The sequence below is a fragment of the Harpegnathos saltator genome, unplaced genomic scaffold (assembly GCF_003227715.2).
Source record: "Harpegnathos saltator strain DR-91 unplaced genomic scaffold, Hsal_v8.6 scaffold182, whole genome shotgun sequence".
Taxonomy (NCBI): domain Eukaryota; kingdom Metazoa; phylum Arthropoda; class Insecta; order Hymenoptera; family Formicidae; genus Harpegnathos; species Harpegnathos saltator.
The window spans coordinates 156,067-171,190 of record NW_020229964.1 but is presented as its reverse complement, the minus strand read 5'-3'; the positions used below and the strand labels follow the sequence as shown (position 1 = coordinate 171,190).

Sequence of the window (15,124 nt, the reverse complement as noted above, 5' to 3'; positions counted from 1 at the left end):
ATAGATTCATCATTATGATAAACACAATACATTAAATTTCATCAATTATATCAATTTACTGTGTTATTTTCTTTCTCACAAAACTTTCTTATGTTCCATTTTACATTCCTTGCAATTCTTCCTTACAAGGATTTTTTAAACGGTACTCTCAATTACTGTGACATGGGTACTTCACTGGGGCCCAGTTGCACCAACATTATTTTGGTTTTAAGTGAGACTTAAATATATCTCTGTCTTTATTTATTTAGTAAGTAAGATAAAGATAAACTTATGTTTAAGTCTCACTTAAAACCAAAATAATGTTGGTGCAACTGGGCCTGGGAAGCAAAACGCTACGCTCGCATCCATGAGTAATTTTAGAGGATGAGAGAGAGGGAGAGAGAGAGAAACTGCTTTGTGTCCAGTAACGACTGCCGCGACCGTTTCTTCACCGATGATATGGCGTCTGTAATTAAAGGTGCGACGATCACTGTATGATTATTAATAAGGCGTATGTGTGTCCAGTAGATGGACGCATTTATCGTATAATAAGTATTACGGCAATACATTGTATTATACGTCATCACGTTTCCGCAGACACGGGCGAAATCTGGAGCCGATTATTCGATCATCGTCCGTTCGTCCAAGGAGAAATTACATTCTTCTTGCGAGAATTTCAGGTAAGTGATAATTGTCCTCGTGACTATGTGATATCAATGGTCGAATAGGCCAGATTTTGTGACTGAAGACATCTGATTGTAACCTAAATTTTAGTGTAAATGTTCGGTTTCAGGAAAAGAGAGCTGACAGGGAAGTAGAACGTCTTTTTAAGATACTTGAATATGCAACGGAATTGAAAGAAAGTCAACTAGATCGTACCGAGCAATTGGGAGATTGTCATTTACCTAGTCTCAAAGCAAATGTGGATGTTGCATTGAGCATGTGTAACCGTGTCTTACAGAGAGAAGAAAATTTTGATAGTGTGAGTATCAACAATAAAATCTTGCATTTAATTTAAATTTAATTGAAATTTTGTGCTATTAGCATGTTATGGTTTATTTGCATTTATTTGTGCATTTTAGTTAACTTAAGATAAAGCATGTTTAAAATTTTTCCATTTTTTAATTTCATTTAGTTCCAGATAAAGCTTTCAAAGAAGAAATAATGATCCATAATATGTTAGTGGCCAGGAAGAAAGATTAATTGATACAAATATGCTTTTGTTTTACAGGATAGCATTTTAAATGAAAACAGACTAATTAGAAGAAAGGAGTGGGAAAAATTTGTGAATGATATGAGTGATAAGTGTCAAAAAGTGGATCAAACCTTCCAAGAGAAAGAAAACGAAATACAGGAGTTCTATGTAGATTTGGAGAAAAAATTGCATATTACAGCATAGGATAATACATTCGCAAATTTGCTTCTCTACATACATCTTGTCCTAGCATTGATCCAACTTATGACATTTTTCAGAAAAGTGTACATAAAATTCACATAAATATGCCACTAGAATCAATTGTAGATCCTACTATAAGAATAAAACCAGCTGTAAAGCTGATAGATTTTATTTTAAAAAATATCAAAGACACAGATGATGCACCAACTGGTATTGTATCCTTAATCAAATCCAAGAAATCTAAAAAGGAGGCTGCAAATGCCATGTTAAAAATAGAGGATCTCAAGTGGTTAAACAGATATTTGAGAGAGTATAGAAAAACTGCAACTAAAAAAATTTACTTGCATGAACTGTTTGATAATTCTGATGTAATATTGCCATCACCACAGATCACACCACGGAATCCAGAGTTGGAAGCTAGAATAAAGAAGTTAAAGGCACAACAAGATGCTAGAGAATATCGAGCGATGACAAAGAGCATTGATTCTGTACGGAAATTCTTGCCTGAGGACAGTATCGCGTATCAAAGTAAAGCAAATTTATTTTTTCTATATAATATTGTTAATCACCTTTATCTCTTCTTTCTACCTTCTCTCTTAATACAATTTTATTTTGCAGTGAAGCAAATTAATAAACAACTTATCGCCGTTGCGCAGTTTATATTTTCTGTGATAGCTGGCTTCGCTTTTGGATTCACTGGAATAGAATTGTTAGTTGAAAATTTAGATTTTGGATTCAGACTACTTCTAGGTATAATTTGTGCACTAATTGTAGCACTAGCTGAAATTTATTTTCTGGCTCTAAAATTGAATGAGTATGATTTTGATGTACTTGCTACATCCAAAACTAAAAAATTGCATCAGGACTAGAAATTTCATTTGTGCATCTGTTGTGTATTACATGTTATTTGAGTATTTTAGTATATTATGCATAAAGCAATAGATAGCATCAAACAAAATTAAAATTATCTCAAATACTAATATATAAAAGCTAATATTAAGTTTATGATACATATATGTTAATAATATACCATAAAAAATATTGTATAATGTGTCATTAATAAGAGACAAAACAAGATACATTAAGGTGCTTGCTATTTATTTATGTCTTTATCATAGTCCTATATATTATTCAGTAAAGATGATTATTGTAACAATAAACTTGATAATTATTTATTTTATATAATTTAGTTGATGTATAATTGTACAATATGTATAATTGTACAATATGAACAAAATACAAGTGAAAATATCACAAATTAACATATATTTGTCATCTGTGTGTGTATAAAAATATTTCCAGTAGTAATTTTTTTGTTTTGAGATTTCCAGTATATAAAAAGAATGAAATGTTACAACTTACAGTGACCTCAATATTATTGTTAATTCCATATTACTATTTCCATATTACTATTAGTGTGATATGATATATTATAAACGAATGAAATGACAAAATATATATATATATATGTATATATAATATATATATGTATATATAATATATATATAATTTTGATCAATATTTTATGTTCAAATAACAAAAAATTGTAAATTGATTTAAATTAATAAACTACGACGGATATAGAGGCTTGTAGATGCTCTCATCTGATCAATTACAAATGAATGAAATGACAATATATATATATATAATTTTGATCAATATTTTATGTTCAAAATAACAAAAAATTGTAAATTGATTTAAATTAATAAATTGCAATAGATATAGAGGCTTGTAGGTGCTTTCATTTCATCAGTTACAAACGAATGAAATGACATATATATATATATATAATTTTGATCAATATTTTATGTTCAAAATAACAAAAAATTGTAAATTGATTTAAATTAATAAATTGTGACAGATATAGAGGCTTGTAGATGTTCTCATCTCTTACTGTCATCTTCACTGTCACTTTTAACACTGCTTTCACTTTTGTCACTGACTGAATTACTATTTTCCTTAGTCTCACTTTCCTGTTCACTGCCTGATGAGTTTCCATTTTCTGCTTTTGTCTCATCGCTATCTGAGCAGGAACCTGTATCAGAATCACTATCGCTGTCAGAATCTGAACTACTCTCGGAAGAATTACTACGAGATTCATTTTTGGCTGCCATCATTTCCTTGAACTGCCTAACAGTAATTTTTCTAGGCATTATTTCTCTGAGAAATTCCAATGCATCGTTTGTTTGTACTTCTTCCGCCAAATGTTTGTAGTCCAATGAAGACCCTTTATTGCTTTGCAAATGCGACTCTTCTGTTAAATAGTGTATAAAGAGTTCCTATAAAATACACATCGAAATGCTACATAAATTTAAGAAATATAATAAATATATATTTAAATATATAAATAACATAATAAATTATCACATTAATAAATTTAATATACATCGGCCCTTTTCCACCATAATGAAATACAGACGCATCTGTTTCCTTACCGTAGCTTTTGTAACCAAGTATAACCCATCTTGTCCAACGGTATCAACGTAAGGAGAACTTTTCATGATTGTTTTCACTCTTGAAATTGGTAAACGTAACTCCCTCATCTTTGTAGGGGAAGCTTGTGTACTCATCATGTGTATTTTTGACTGAAAAAGATCTGAAAAATAAAATAACAAAGTCAAAGAGTCAGCAACTGAGCGAGTGTGCAAACTATTGGAAGCGGTACGGGCCAACGGAAAAATCTCATAACATGTGTAACGTACGGGCTGTTCCAAAATCGGTCTCAGAAATTTAGTGTTTAGTTATAAAGTTAGTAGGCTTTAAACCAACTTATATACATTCCATAATTGATCAACTGATCACATTTGGACATTTAAAGTGTACTATTATACTATTTTTATTTACAAACTGGGTTTTAGCCATTAATTTTGTAATATTAGACAGAGGAATGGATAGATTTTTTATCTATTATCTTGACAATTGATCAGCTGATTAATTAATCAAGATGAAATGTATTTAAGTTAGTTTAAGACTCACCAATTTTATTATTTCACAAAAATAATTATTTTTTCAAATCAACCAATCATAGTTCCAAACGGATCATTTAATTCGTAGACAAATCAAATTAATCGTATCAATAATGTATAAAACTGACTTATAGGATTGGAGTCCTGGGAGATAGTATTATAATCGAGAAGAAGAAAAAAAGAAGATTCAGTTGAACGATATGTCAAGTTATATGTTAAAAGATATTCTGGGTCTACAATAGAGATGTAGTAAACCTTAAGTCGTAAGAAATTGACCAATCACAGTCAAAGATGAGGAGAACACTCGATTGTGATTGGTTAATTTCTTGTGGTTTTGAGGTTTACTCGTTTATTACATCATCGTGGAGCCGGGGATAGTGTTATCATTTTATATGTATAAGTGTTTAGATATATTGTTAATTAACATTTAGAGAAGATGAGGATGCATTTAGTATCTGCTGTATCGATATTAGTTTCTCTCGTAGCATCGTGTCACACATGGGAGGTATGTATCTTTCCTATTTACATTCGATTTGCCTTTATCCCTGTCATTTATGATTTACTGATTATTAATCTTACAGATACCAGAAAATTTTGCAAAAACTGAACATTCCAACAATTGGGCCGTTTTAGTTGATACGTCACGTTTCTGGTTTAATTATCGGCATGTTGCGAATGTTTTATCCATTTATCGGAGTGTTAAACGTTTGGGTATACCGGACTCGCAAATTATTCTTATGATAGCCGATGATATGGCGTGCAATCCTAGGAATCCTAGGCCAGCGACCGTTTTTAACAATATCAAGCAACATATTAATGTTTACGGCGATGATGTAGAAGTTGATTATAGAGGTTACGAAGTAACTGTCGAAAATTTTGTAAGATTACTCACTGGTCGTTTGGCGCAAGAAGCACCCAGATCAAAGAAATTGTTGACAGATGAAGGTTCAAATATTCTGATATATTTAACTGGCCATGGTGGTAATGGATTTTTAAAGTTTCAAGATTCTGAAGAGATCACTAGTCAAGAGCTGGGAGATGCTTTGGAGCAAATGTGGCAAAAGCGAAGATATCATGAGATCTTATTTGTTGTTGATACTTGTCAAGCAAGCTCAATGTATGAAAAATTTTATTCGCCAAATATTTTAGCAGTTGCGTCTAGTTTAGTAGGGGAAGATTCTCTTTCTGTGAGTTATTAGCTAGTACTTTAGTTATACAATTGCATTCAAGTGGTATTTGCTTTAATAATATATATCTGTATATATTTTGTAGCATCATGTGGACCCAGCAATCGGTGTTTATATCATAGATCGATATACCTATTATGCATTAAATTTCTTGGAAAAGGTAGAACCATCCAGTACCAAAACATTGGGTGAATTTGTAAGTACCTTACTTTTATAATTTTAACATTAGATTAAAATTTTTCTTGCTATACCTCTCTGCAAGGATAATTGGTTTTTTCAGTTGAAAGTATGTCCAAGGGATTATTGCCTATCTACAGTGGGTGTAAGAAGAGATTTGTTCAGAAGAGATCCTAATAAAGTACCAGTAACAGATTTCTTTGGATCACTTAGGCCAGTGGAACTTACGACAAATGTAGTCAATGTTTTACCTATTAAAGCTAACCACACAAAAGCTGAGGAACCAGAAAGAAAGTATAGTTATGTTGCACAATTTCCTGCTGTATCACAATATACGTGAATAATAAGAATAATTTCAACAAAAATTCCGTAAGTTCATTCTCTTGAAACATTACATATATTCTCTTAAAATTTTATTTGGTTTAAATGGAAATTCCATTTCCACTTCGATCGATAAATAATTCCGTACGTCATTGAAAGTTGTTTAACTTTTTTATATCATATTGCTTACTAAGTAAATCAGTCGTTTAATCTGTGTTGGAAATGAGGAGAGAAAGGCAAGAGATAAGAAAATACAATAATACAGAAACTACATAGATATAACTTTCTAGAAATTCGCGTTTGTTTCACTACTTTTTGCAAGATAATTACGCACGCGTGTATTAATCCTTGAACATTTGGTGACTGTTCTGAAGCAACAGATTGGATAGACCATGGATATGATCTAGCCTTGACCTAGATTAGTAGAGACATCAGAGAGAGAAATGAATTTTATAAAAATCATAGTTCACGGAAATATCGATACATGATAAACTTTGTGTATACATGATAAATTTTACATATAGCAACGAATGATGTGCGACATTACATGTCAACTTGGTGAAAAATAGAATTTCCACTATGATTATCGAGGTAATTACATGTTTGCATATAAAGAGCTTTTCGAGGCGAGAATAACAGTTGATCGAATGTGCCAGTCTCACATGATACTCTAACGTGGATACTTCCGAACGATTGATGCGATATAAACATATATATATATATATATATATTTACATTAGACATTTCAACAGATAGACACTTGCTGTATTTAAAGTAAGTATAAGTTCATCGTATTAAATCTTGATCTTTGTCGAATATTATAGCAAATTGAGTCGCTAATGCACGTAGAATTGAATCGGTTAGAAGATTCGGTTTCGCAAATTTACCTCAACGGTCAGATCGAGCTTCTCGAGGAGATGCCAGAGTATAGATGACGAATTTTAAAAGTGTTGATAACATAGAGACAACCGTCAAAATCTTATGTTTGATAAATATTGGCGCACATTTATATTATTTTTTCATATTATACAAACAATATGAAACACAAATACAATTTTATACAAATGTATGTTGCATTTTCGCCAATTTATAGCTCGAGGTGTCAATTTTGGAATTTTTTGTGGTTTTAATTATATATCGAGCGAATCATTTTTATATGTTATCTTTCATCATATGAAAGCAATTCTATACAGTTAATATAAATATGTGAACTACACATAATATATGTAACATATATACATATACATAAACTTTGTAGCAAAAAGACGATATTTCATGTACAAGTTCTAAGATTCTAAAGTTTTCAATGGCATCTCCCCTTGACTGATCCAACAAATAGCCAACATTGGCGTGCCGTGCAATCGTATAATCAACGAACGAAAGATAATTGACACGGAAATATGCTGCAGATGCGGTGCATGTTTCGATGGATCTTGTGGCTGCTAATGGGCATGGTGACGCAGGCGTACGTAACGCATGAGAAGTTTATAGAAGTACACGAATTAAGTTCTATGGAATCACTTATAGACCAACTGGCTCCGGTGGATCCGGCGTTACACGCTTTCCCGACGACACCAACCGTTCCCCTTTTGCCAAATTGTATGAAGCAAGGCTACTTGCGAGATCCGTTCAATTGCGGCAAGTTTTACCGTTGCGAGCACAGTTATAGCGTGCCGATGGCTTTCTATTGTCAATCGGGGTTAATATTTAACATGCATACAGAATCATGCGATCATCTTCAGTATGTGCAGTGTTGACCGTGCTGAGGCTGTACACATCAGGCCTCCCGAATATTCGGATATCCAACTATTCATAAATCCGAGGTCGGTTTTAATCCGAAAACTTAAACGCACTATTCGGATCTAAATTCCGACTTTAATGAGAGATTCGGGTCCAAAACCGAATTCGGATTCGAACCGTATGAAAAACAGGTAAATAAAAAAGCAAATTAATTTGATAAGGAAATTATCCGAATTATTCGAATAATAGAGATATAAATGTGATCACATCTCACAAGTTAAGCCATCAAATTATAATTGTAAACAGAAGCGATTATCAAATTATCGAGAAAGATCTAGTTTGCTGCAAACATGCTGCGAAATTGCATCCAAACTCGACTTCGGATTTGATACTTCTGTACTTACTGTAATCCGAATTCGAAGCGCTACGTTTTTATCAGCTATCCGAACAATCGAGTAGCCGAATAATGCCGGATTTATATGAATATTTTAGCCCTAATACGCGTACGTGTGACATAAATGATATTGCGCGATTTATTACGAATAAGTTATGAATAAAGCGACTCACTTTATAGAATGGACCAAGGGAAAGTTGTATGTTACTAATGCGAACATGAGAAAGTATTTAATTAGGATATTTACATAGATAATAAAGAATGCAAAGAAATATTTCGTTTTTTGTATTGCACAGGATGTATCAGGTAGAAAAGCATTGTCGCGCCACCCGTCGTCGGATGGCACAGTTGGCACCGTCTAATTATTTAATTGCATCCAGGAACTGAACTTCTGTGATTGCAACCATTGATTTGGGGGTCGAAGGCCGTCCCGCTCGGACAGTGGAATGGTGTCATCTGCCATGTACCGCCGTTGTTTGCGCACTGGTAAAATTTGCTGCAATCATTCGGATCTCGTACGAAACCGTTCTTCGTGCAAAGACCACTAGGCGGTGGCATCGGTGGCTGAGTTGCCGGTGGCTGAGTTGCCGGTGGTTGCGTAGTGAATGGTTTCTCGGTCGGCTTAGGGTCTACGGGTGGTGGCACCGGGACTCCTCCTCTCAGCTCAGCGTTGAGTGTTTTGAGTAGAGGATACTTCACGCCGCACTCACCCCTGAAGTCGTCGGTTTCGACACTCCACAACATCACGCCACCGAGTTTCTTCGATTTGATGTAGTTAGTTTTCACCTTGAGAGAGCTGTGAAACAAGAGATGATATATGCAATATCTGCGTTATGCCGAATGTCTTCGCTCGATGTCGCATTGGAAGAGTGGAGAGAACGAAAGAGAATCATTGTGTCATTGAAATGAGTAGAAATGCCACTTGAGAGAATTTATGATTAAAAAAACGCTTACGTCACGTCATCGTAGCCAACCCATTGGTTGCCATTGTAGGCATACGGGGTGCTGTCCTCTTGGCGGACCATGGACCAGCCTTGTTTCAAGTTCGTGCAGATTTCGTTGTAACCGAGCATTCCACCCTCACGAGTGTACTGTCCAGCGGCGCCAGGTCCAGTTGTAGGAGCTCTAAGTCCATTATTTTTTGGGTCGGCGAGGGTGAAGGATCTGCCGTAGAATGGCACACCGACAACTATTTTGTTGGGCGGGCAACCTTGGTCCAGCCAATAGTTCACGCATGCGTCCTGCGGAAAAGAAGGCGTTATCTCAGCGAGTGCTGTCGTCCGTTGTTCTAAAAGTATTACTTGGAACTTGCTTTGAGATACTGAAATGTGAACTCAGATCTGTCTTAACGGTCTTGTCTCTTTTTAAACTTATCAAGCGAGATATCGAAGATATAAAGATGGCTAGAATATACTTGCAAAATGCTCTGGATACTATACTTCTCCCTTGATAGTTAATTAACAACCATAAAATGAGACTAATATGAGATCTAGTCACGCGCATGTGCAATTATACCGTATGATTAATCTCAAGTTACGGCTTTTTTACGGTTAATGATTGACTTTCAAGGGAGAAAGAGTAGTGTTTGGAGTATCTCTTACAAGTATACTCTAGCGACTTGAAGTATTTTTTCATATATATATCTTCTGCTTAAAAATGGCATAAAAAAGTTTCGAGTTTGCGTTTTCTCGTTTCTGACGTCATCGATCAAGGCGTTCCACGCCAAAGGAGCTTTAACGTAAGTTACCTCTTCGAGGGTAGTTAAAACGGAAGAAAGCCGAGATACTCACAACATTGAGCTTAAGGTCGTTTCCAGTCTCGTCCGGGCGCGCATAAAGCGGAGCGTTGTGACCGGTATGCTTCTCCCACGAACCGTGAAGATCGTACGACATTATGTTGATGAAGTGCAAGTATTTCGATATTTCGGGGATATTATAAGATTGAGAGGCGGAGGTTTCGGCAGCGCCAACGGCAGCACTGAGGATAAGGCCATGTTTGTCGAATTCAGTTCTGAGTTCCTTCGTCAACGACACGAAGTTCTGTACGTCTTCCGGTTTGCCGCCGCGTTGATTAGGATACTCCCAGTCCAAGTCGAAGCCGTCGAAGTTGTATTTTAACGTAAAGTCCACGACGTTCTTGACGAATCTGGCACGTGTTGCCGAATTGGCCATTACTGTGGAGTACTTGAGGGACCCCTCGTTCCATCCACCAATTGCGACAAGTGTCTTGGTACTGGGGCTCAATTTACGAAGCGCGTTGAATCTACCGAAAGCGTCTTTGCCATAATTGTCGGAAAGATCGTTCCATGAGTCCAAGACTCTCACGTCACCCTCAGTAGATATTCCAACGAAGGTATAGATGAGATGGGTACACAGTGTCGGGTCAATATCCTCGACTGAGCATTTGCCACTGCCTGGTCGGTAAACAGCCCAGCTACCGTAGTAGCACACAATCCTGTCTGCGTAATCGGAGAAAAGAACGTTGTATCAATGCTATGTCAATATACCACAGGAAAAACTCTGATTGTTTGATACTTACCCGTTTGACTTTCATGATCCGGCGCAGCGGAAGCCAAGGCGGCTAAAGCTGCAAGAGCGAATATCCAACGATTCATCTGCAAATTCATCGTTTGGCGAGGTGAATTTCTGTCCTTGGAGTCTTAGTAACCCGTATTAACAATCGTTTATTCCCAATGATATTTAATAATTTATTTATGACTTGTATCTCATATAAGATCTTCGGGGAATGAATGAATTCCAAAGAGATGGAATGAATTTCAAATCTTTCAGTTCAGTCATTTGGTACCCCGGTAAAAATTAATTATACAAAATTTTGTTTTTATATTATATGCAACTATATATGTTCGCATTGAGAAAAATACTCTTATACAAATGCAATTGAAGTAAATACTTGTGGCAGCCTGTGACGCCGACATTTAATTGAATGAAATTTTTTTGCTCTCTTTTCATATTCGACAATATTTTTCTTTCGTATGGATATATGTAATTATATAATAATATATATGTAATAATATAGATGTTATATATATATATGTATTATTATATATAGTAATATATAAAAATATATAATGTATATGTAAAAAGAAATTTATATATATATATGTCATATATATATACACAATTAAATATAATTTGCATATAATCAGATATAATTTTATATAATTATATATAATAATGTTTTTCAGAACGATATATGCATATTATATCTGTAATTGCAATGCAACTGGAAAATTCACATCTACCTCTGGATGAAAAAACTCGCAAGTTTTAAGTATCTCAAACTTATCTGAAGCGAAATACTTCGATATAAATTTAGAGTTAGATGTGAGTTTTTCAGCTGAATCGCAGGTACAGGTAAGTCGCACGTATCACATAGTTCAGCTGAAAGAAAAAAAAAACTTAGATCAAACTCTCAATTAGATTCCGAGTATGTCTTTCACACGAGACGAATTTCAAGTGACGATTGTTAATACGAGTTTTTTTACATTTGAATACGTGTTTCTTTTATATTTCGGTTATATATCGGTTTTCGCTCTCTTTTCTCTTTCTCATCGATACCGTTCGAGATGTTGATTTTTATAGGTGATAGATATCAACCGCGACCGTTAAGGTAACTTAAGTATGTCGCTCTCACCTTGTGAACGATTCTCGAGCCCTGCGAGTATTACGTGACCGAAAGAACCAAATTTTCAGCCGTCGACTCGGCTTATATATACCGGTGCACCGGTGCAATTATCGTTCGTTTCGCTTGTTTAACCATGATGATGCCGATAAATTAATTCATTTGCACGAATATGTACACATTATTAACGTCATCGCATGAGAACACACAGGTGCAGCGAACGTCACTACGTAATTTGTGTGTCCTTTCCTTTTTTTATTTCTTTTTTTTTTATTTTTTCTTTGAACAGTTGATCCGACAATGAATCCGCAGACCTGACCTGACATACATGTCACATGTATAAGTTTAATGTTTTGTATCGCAAGGTAAAAACACCAATGGCCGGTACACGTATTTAATTCTAGACACTCTTATTGTTTTAGTCTTAAATATTTAAACTTTCAATATAGAAAACACTACACACACACACACACACATATGTTGAATAAATTCTTTGTTAAATGTTTCAATATTTGCATTTGAAGATCAAAATAATAAGAATATCCAGAGTTTAGGTACGTGCCCCCCGGCATTTTGGCACTTTTACTTTATAACATTCGCGAGAAATAATTAATTGTTTCAGCGGTATTCTCTTGAAAATGTGTTACGATCATAGCGATATAAAATAACGCAGCCCTTAATCTATATCGTGTAACTGATGCAGAGCCAAAGAGATGATAGATTTAACGTGATTTTATTATTTTTCTTTACGTTTATCGTATTACGCGCGAATTCGTAATTCACGTAAACATCTCGCAAGTGTGAGACATTATTGAGCAACACCGCATAAATTGACGTAACAATAATCGGAGAAATATATGTGTAGTTATGAGAACAGATGTTACATTAACTGTGCGCGAATGAAAAATCGCGTAAACAAGTTGTCGCAATTAACGTTTTACTTAACACATCGTCGATGCGAATTGAGGATCTTATTTAAACACCCATGCGAGTCCAATTAGATCGATGTGTTTTTGCATATTCATATATGAAAGAGTACCAAACTTTAAATCCTAATAAATTACAGGCCCGATTTAAATTCAAATTTAAATTGTCGAGAGCTGAATGAGAAACGAGATCGAAACCGAGACATATTTGAGAGAATAGCCAAAATGCAAAATTCGTCCTATAAAAATTACTTGTCAATTACCCTTACTTAATTACGTTTGATTAATTACCTTCGATCAGCGATCGCCGAAGTCGTTTTCTTCTTCGTCGGGAATATCTCGGTGACGCGCTTATTCAAGCGGTCGAAAATCACAATGTATCGATTAGAACGGCCGATATTTAAATACGGGACGCGTATACTCGTATCAGATGGCGGTCTATTAACGCGATCTTTATACCTCGACGCAGCAGAGGTTTCTAATTGCTAACAAATAAACTAAGTCGCGGAGGAATTACGATAATGTCGTACACTTCCTTATAGGTGGTGCGGGACAACGCCCAATTTATCATTAACGACGGGTCTATTTTTCCGTGCGATGTGCCGCTGATTACAGTGAGTAAGCTCGTTTGTGTACCCAAGATGCTTATCCCTTTCAGCACATGCTGTGAGCCGACCGCTTTAATCAATGTTCAGATAAGTCACGGCAATCGTAATCTTGTTCCCTACTCGTACGACCGTAGTAATGCGCGAGTACTAATAATAGTACAGTGCGAAGCTTGCACAATTCACGTCACAGGCTTTGTCAATATCAAGCACATTAGTAAACAACAACAATTATGTGTAATCTCTCGATCTTCATTTTTCATCCTTCAACTTCTGCACTTATTTACATGTACAAAAACTATAATACAATATGTGCAAAGGTATTTTAATATTATTCCATGTACTTTTACATTGCATAAATTAAAATTTCTTGGTTCCTTTGATTTTGTTGTTTCTCCTTAAGCCTAATAATCGCAATCTTCTCCAGTATTGCTTGGTATTTGGATCCATTTCTTCCAGAGGTGGAGGAGGACCAGTTCTAATATTCCACAACCAGCTGGGATATTCTGAATCTGACTTTATCTTAACATCTTCTCCTTCTTTGTAGATGTTTGTGCCACATACATGACTTTGGAGCTTATAAGGATCTGTTTCTACTGATAATACCTTCTTCTCGACTGAGACTGAGAATGATTTCTTTGGTTTCTTCGACACTGAATTTTATGAAATATTATTATTATAGATATTAAAATACACTTAGTTATAAGATTACATTTAATTAATTATATTTAATTATAAACATATATTTGATAGACATGATCAACAAATGAAAGTAAATATTGAATATACAGTTCTCTTTCATATACAGCTTCTTTAATCAGCCTTTCAAATAATAATTAAGTAAACATCGAGCAACATTATATCAATGTTATAATTTTCTATTCAACAATTATTACAACATATGTATAATGTTATAATGCAACAACTGTCATATGCAATATATCGCATTTATAACTTACTTGAGTGGTAAATTATAATATTGATGTTACTGTCATTTGATGTTTACTAGGAATTTATCAATATAAAATATAGTAACATAATTAAAGTATCTTACTTAATATAGCGTAACTTCTTGCTTGTATCGCATGTTGAATCAGCAATACAGAGCCTTTTGGAAAGTGGAAAAGCCGGCAGATAATAGAATTCATCCTGTTCAACTTTATAAAGGATACCTGCGTTTGAATAAATAAAGAAAAATTTAATTAATTAAACAAAGAAATAAATAAGAAAGTCAGGTTAGATTAGATTAAATTAAAATGGCATGACTTTTTGTTGATAAATCTTCTTTTCAAGACAGATAATATTATAGCTTCCTTTTTCTTACTCACTTTTTCCAATATTTTGTTTTCAATTATTGTGATTTAAAAACAAAAACTTCAATAAATTCTGTGACTTACACAACCTCAACTTTTCATTCAAAAAGTAACGCCACCTAACGGAGGAACTTTGAACCTATTAAACCTATTAAACGTCTGATTCTCCGTGATAAGACCAGATGGCGCCAAACAGGCAATTCATCAGTCAACGCGTGAATCGGATATTGAAAAATGTAGTTCTAAAAATTCTGCTACGAGTCGCTACCGTTTTTAATTAGAAATTGAGATTTTAATAAGTCTAAATGATAAATCAGCATCTTATTTTACTTATCATTTAGTGTGACTCAATAGGTCTTGATAATACGTTAAAAAAAACTATTGTATATAATTATTCATAAATGAGGCAGTCACGTAGTAAGATGACGTTGTGATTTTAAATAAATAGAATTTGCGTTCCTCTTTTTCGATTTTTAAA

At 34.4% G+C, this 15,124-nt stretch overlaps 7 protein-coding genes across 13 annotated transcripts in view; 4 read left to right on the top strand and 3 right to left on the bottom strand.

Annotated features, from left to right (window-relative positions):
- The first annotated feature begins 259 nt into the window (after window positions 1-259).
- On the top strand, window positions 260-1,840 carry Muted (biogenesis of lysosome-related organelles complex 1 subunit 5). 2 transcript variants are annotated; one of them, XM_011156012.3, is made up of 4 exons: window positions 260-457; window positions 577-659; window positions 773-961; window positions 1,211-1,436. In XM_011156012.3, exons 1-4 carry the CDS (start codon window positions 364-366, stop codon window positions 1,376-1,378), a joined length of 534 nt encoding a protein of 177 aa, XP_011154314.1. In that variant the 5' UTR covers window positions 260-363; the 3' UTR covers window positions 1,379-1,436. The 2 variants fall into 2 exon arrangements, 1 of the variants encoding a protein (XP_011154314.1); XR_003112735.1 differs by lacking the exon at window positions 260-457 and adding an exon at window positions 1,765-1,840 and having other exon boundaries at window positions 464-659; window positions 1,211-1,458.
- LOC105192114 (transmembrane protein 199) lies at window positions 1,439-2,641 on the top strand. Its single transcript, XM_011156013.3, has 2 exons — window positions 1,439-1,903; window positions 1,994-2,641. Exons 1-2 carry the CDS (start codon window positions 1,480-1,482, stop codon window positions 2,242-2,244), a joined length of 675 nt encoding a protein of 224 aa, XP_011154315.1. The 5' UTR covers window positions 1,439-1,479; the 3' UTR covers window positions 2,245-2,641.
- A 428-nt stretch (window positions 2,642-3,069) lies between these two features.
- Window positions 3,070-4,065, bottom strand: Chrac-16 (chromatin accessibility complex protein 1). Its single transcript, XM_011156015.3, has 2 exons — window positions 3,811-4,065; window positions 3,070-3,654 (listed from the first exon to the last, which is right to left on the bottom strand). Exons 1-2 carry the CDS (start codon window positions 3,946-3,948, stop codon window positions 3,259-3,261), a joined length of 534 nt encoding a protein of 177 aa, XP_011154317.1. The 5' UTR covers window positions 3,949-4,065; the 3' UTR covers window positions 3,070-3,258.
- On the top strand, window positions 3,966-6,074 carry LOC105192116 (Phosphatidylinositol glycan anchor biosynthesis class K). Its single transcript, XM_025297645.1, has 5 exons — window positions 3,966-4,073; window positions 4,476-4,846; window positions 4,923-5,528; window positions 5,614-5,724; window positions 5,809-6,074. The coding sequence occupies exons 2-5, from the start codon at window positions 4,778-4,780 to the stop codon at window positions 6,043-6,045; spliced, it is 1,023 nt and encodes a 340-aa protein (XP_025153430.1). The 5' UTR covers window positions 3,966-4,073; window positions 4,476-4,777; the 3' UTR covers window positions 6,046-6,074.
- A 104-nt stretch (window positions 6,075-6,178) lies between these two features.
- On the top strand, window positions 6,179-7,860 carry LOC105192125 (uncharacterized). Of its 2 annotated transcripts, XM_025297647.1 has the most exons (2): window positions 6,179-6,800; window positions 7,436-7,860. In XM_025297647.1, exon 2 carries the CDS (start codon window positions 7,436-7,438, stop codon window positions 7,781-7,783), a length of 348 nt encoding a protein of 115 aa, XP_025153432.1. In that variant the 5' UTR covers window positions 6,179-6,800; the 3' UTR covers window positions 7,784-7,860. The 2 variants fall into 2 exon arrangements, with proteins under 2 accessions (XP_025153432.1, XP_011154331.1); XM_011156029.2 differs by lacking the exon at window positions 6,179-6,800 and having other exon boundaries at window positions 7,267-7,860.
- A 515-nt stretch (window positions 7,861-8,375) lies between these two features.
- Window positions 8,376-13,145, bottom strand: LOC105192118 (chitinase-3-like protein 1). Of its 2 annotated transcripts, none has more exons than XM_025297644.1 (5): window positions 13,020-13,145; window positions 10,699-10,774; window positions 9,951-10,618; window positions 9,115-9,401; window positions 8,376-8,956 (listed from the first exon to the last, which is right to left on the bottom strand). In XM_025297644.1, the coding sequence occupies exons 2-5, from the start codon at window positions 10,772-10,774 to the stop codon at window positions 8,527-8,529; spliced, it is 1,461 nt and encodes a 486-aa protein (XP_025153429.1). In that variant the 5' UTR covers window positions 13,020-13,145; the 3' UTR covers window positions 8,376-8,526. The 2 variants fall into 2 exon arrangements, with proteins under 2 accessions (XP_025153429.1, XP_011154318.1); XM_011156016.2 differs by lacking the exon at window positions 13,020-13,145 and adding an exon at window positions 11,815-11,919.
- A 170-nt stretch (window positions 13,146-13,315) lies between these two features.
- The window catches only part of mRpL54 (mitochondrial ribosomal protein L54), a 118,894-nt gene continuing 117,085 nt past the window's right edge, over window positions 13,316-15,124 (bottom strand). For 2 of the 4 annotated variants that reach the window (XM_019845533.2, XM_025297646.1), the window contains exons 4-5: window positions 14,388-14,505; window positions 13,316-13,986 (exon numbers count right to left, since the gene is read on the bottom strand). In XM_019845533.2, the coding sequence (XP_019701092.1) occupies window positions 13,694-13,986; window positions 14,388-14,481 (387 nt within the window). In that variant the 5' untranslated portion in view covers window positions 14,482-14,505 and the 3' untranslated portion in view covers window positions 13,316-13,693. Of the gene's footprint in view, window positions 13,987-14,387; window positions 14,506-14,661; window positions 14,769-15,124 lie in introns of those variants that run through there. The other 2 variants (XM_011156018.3, XM_011156019.3) reach the window with 2 other exon arrangements.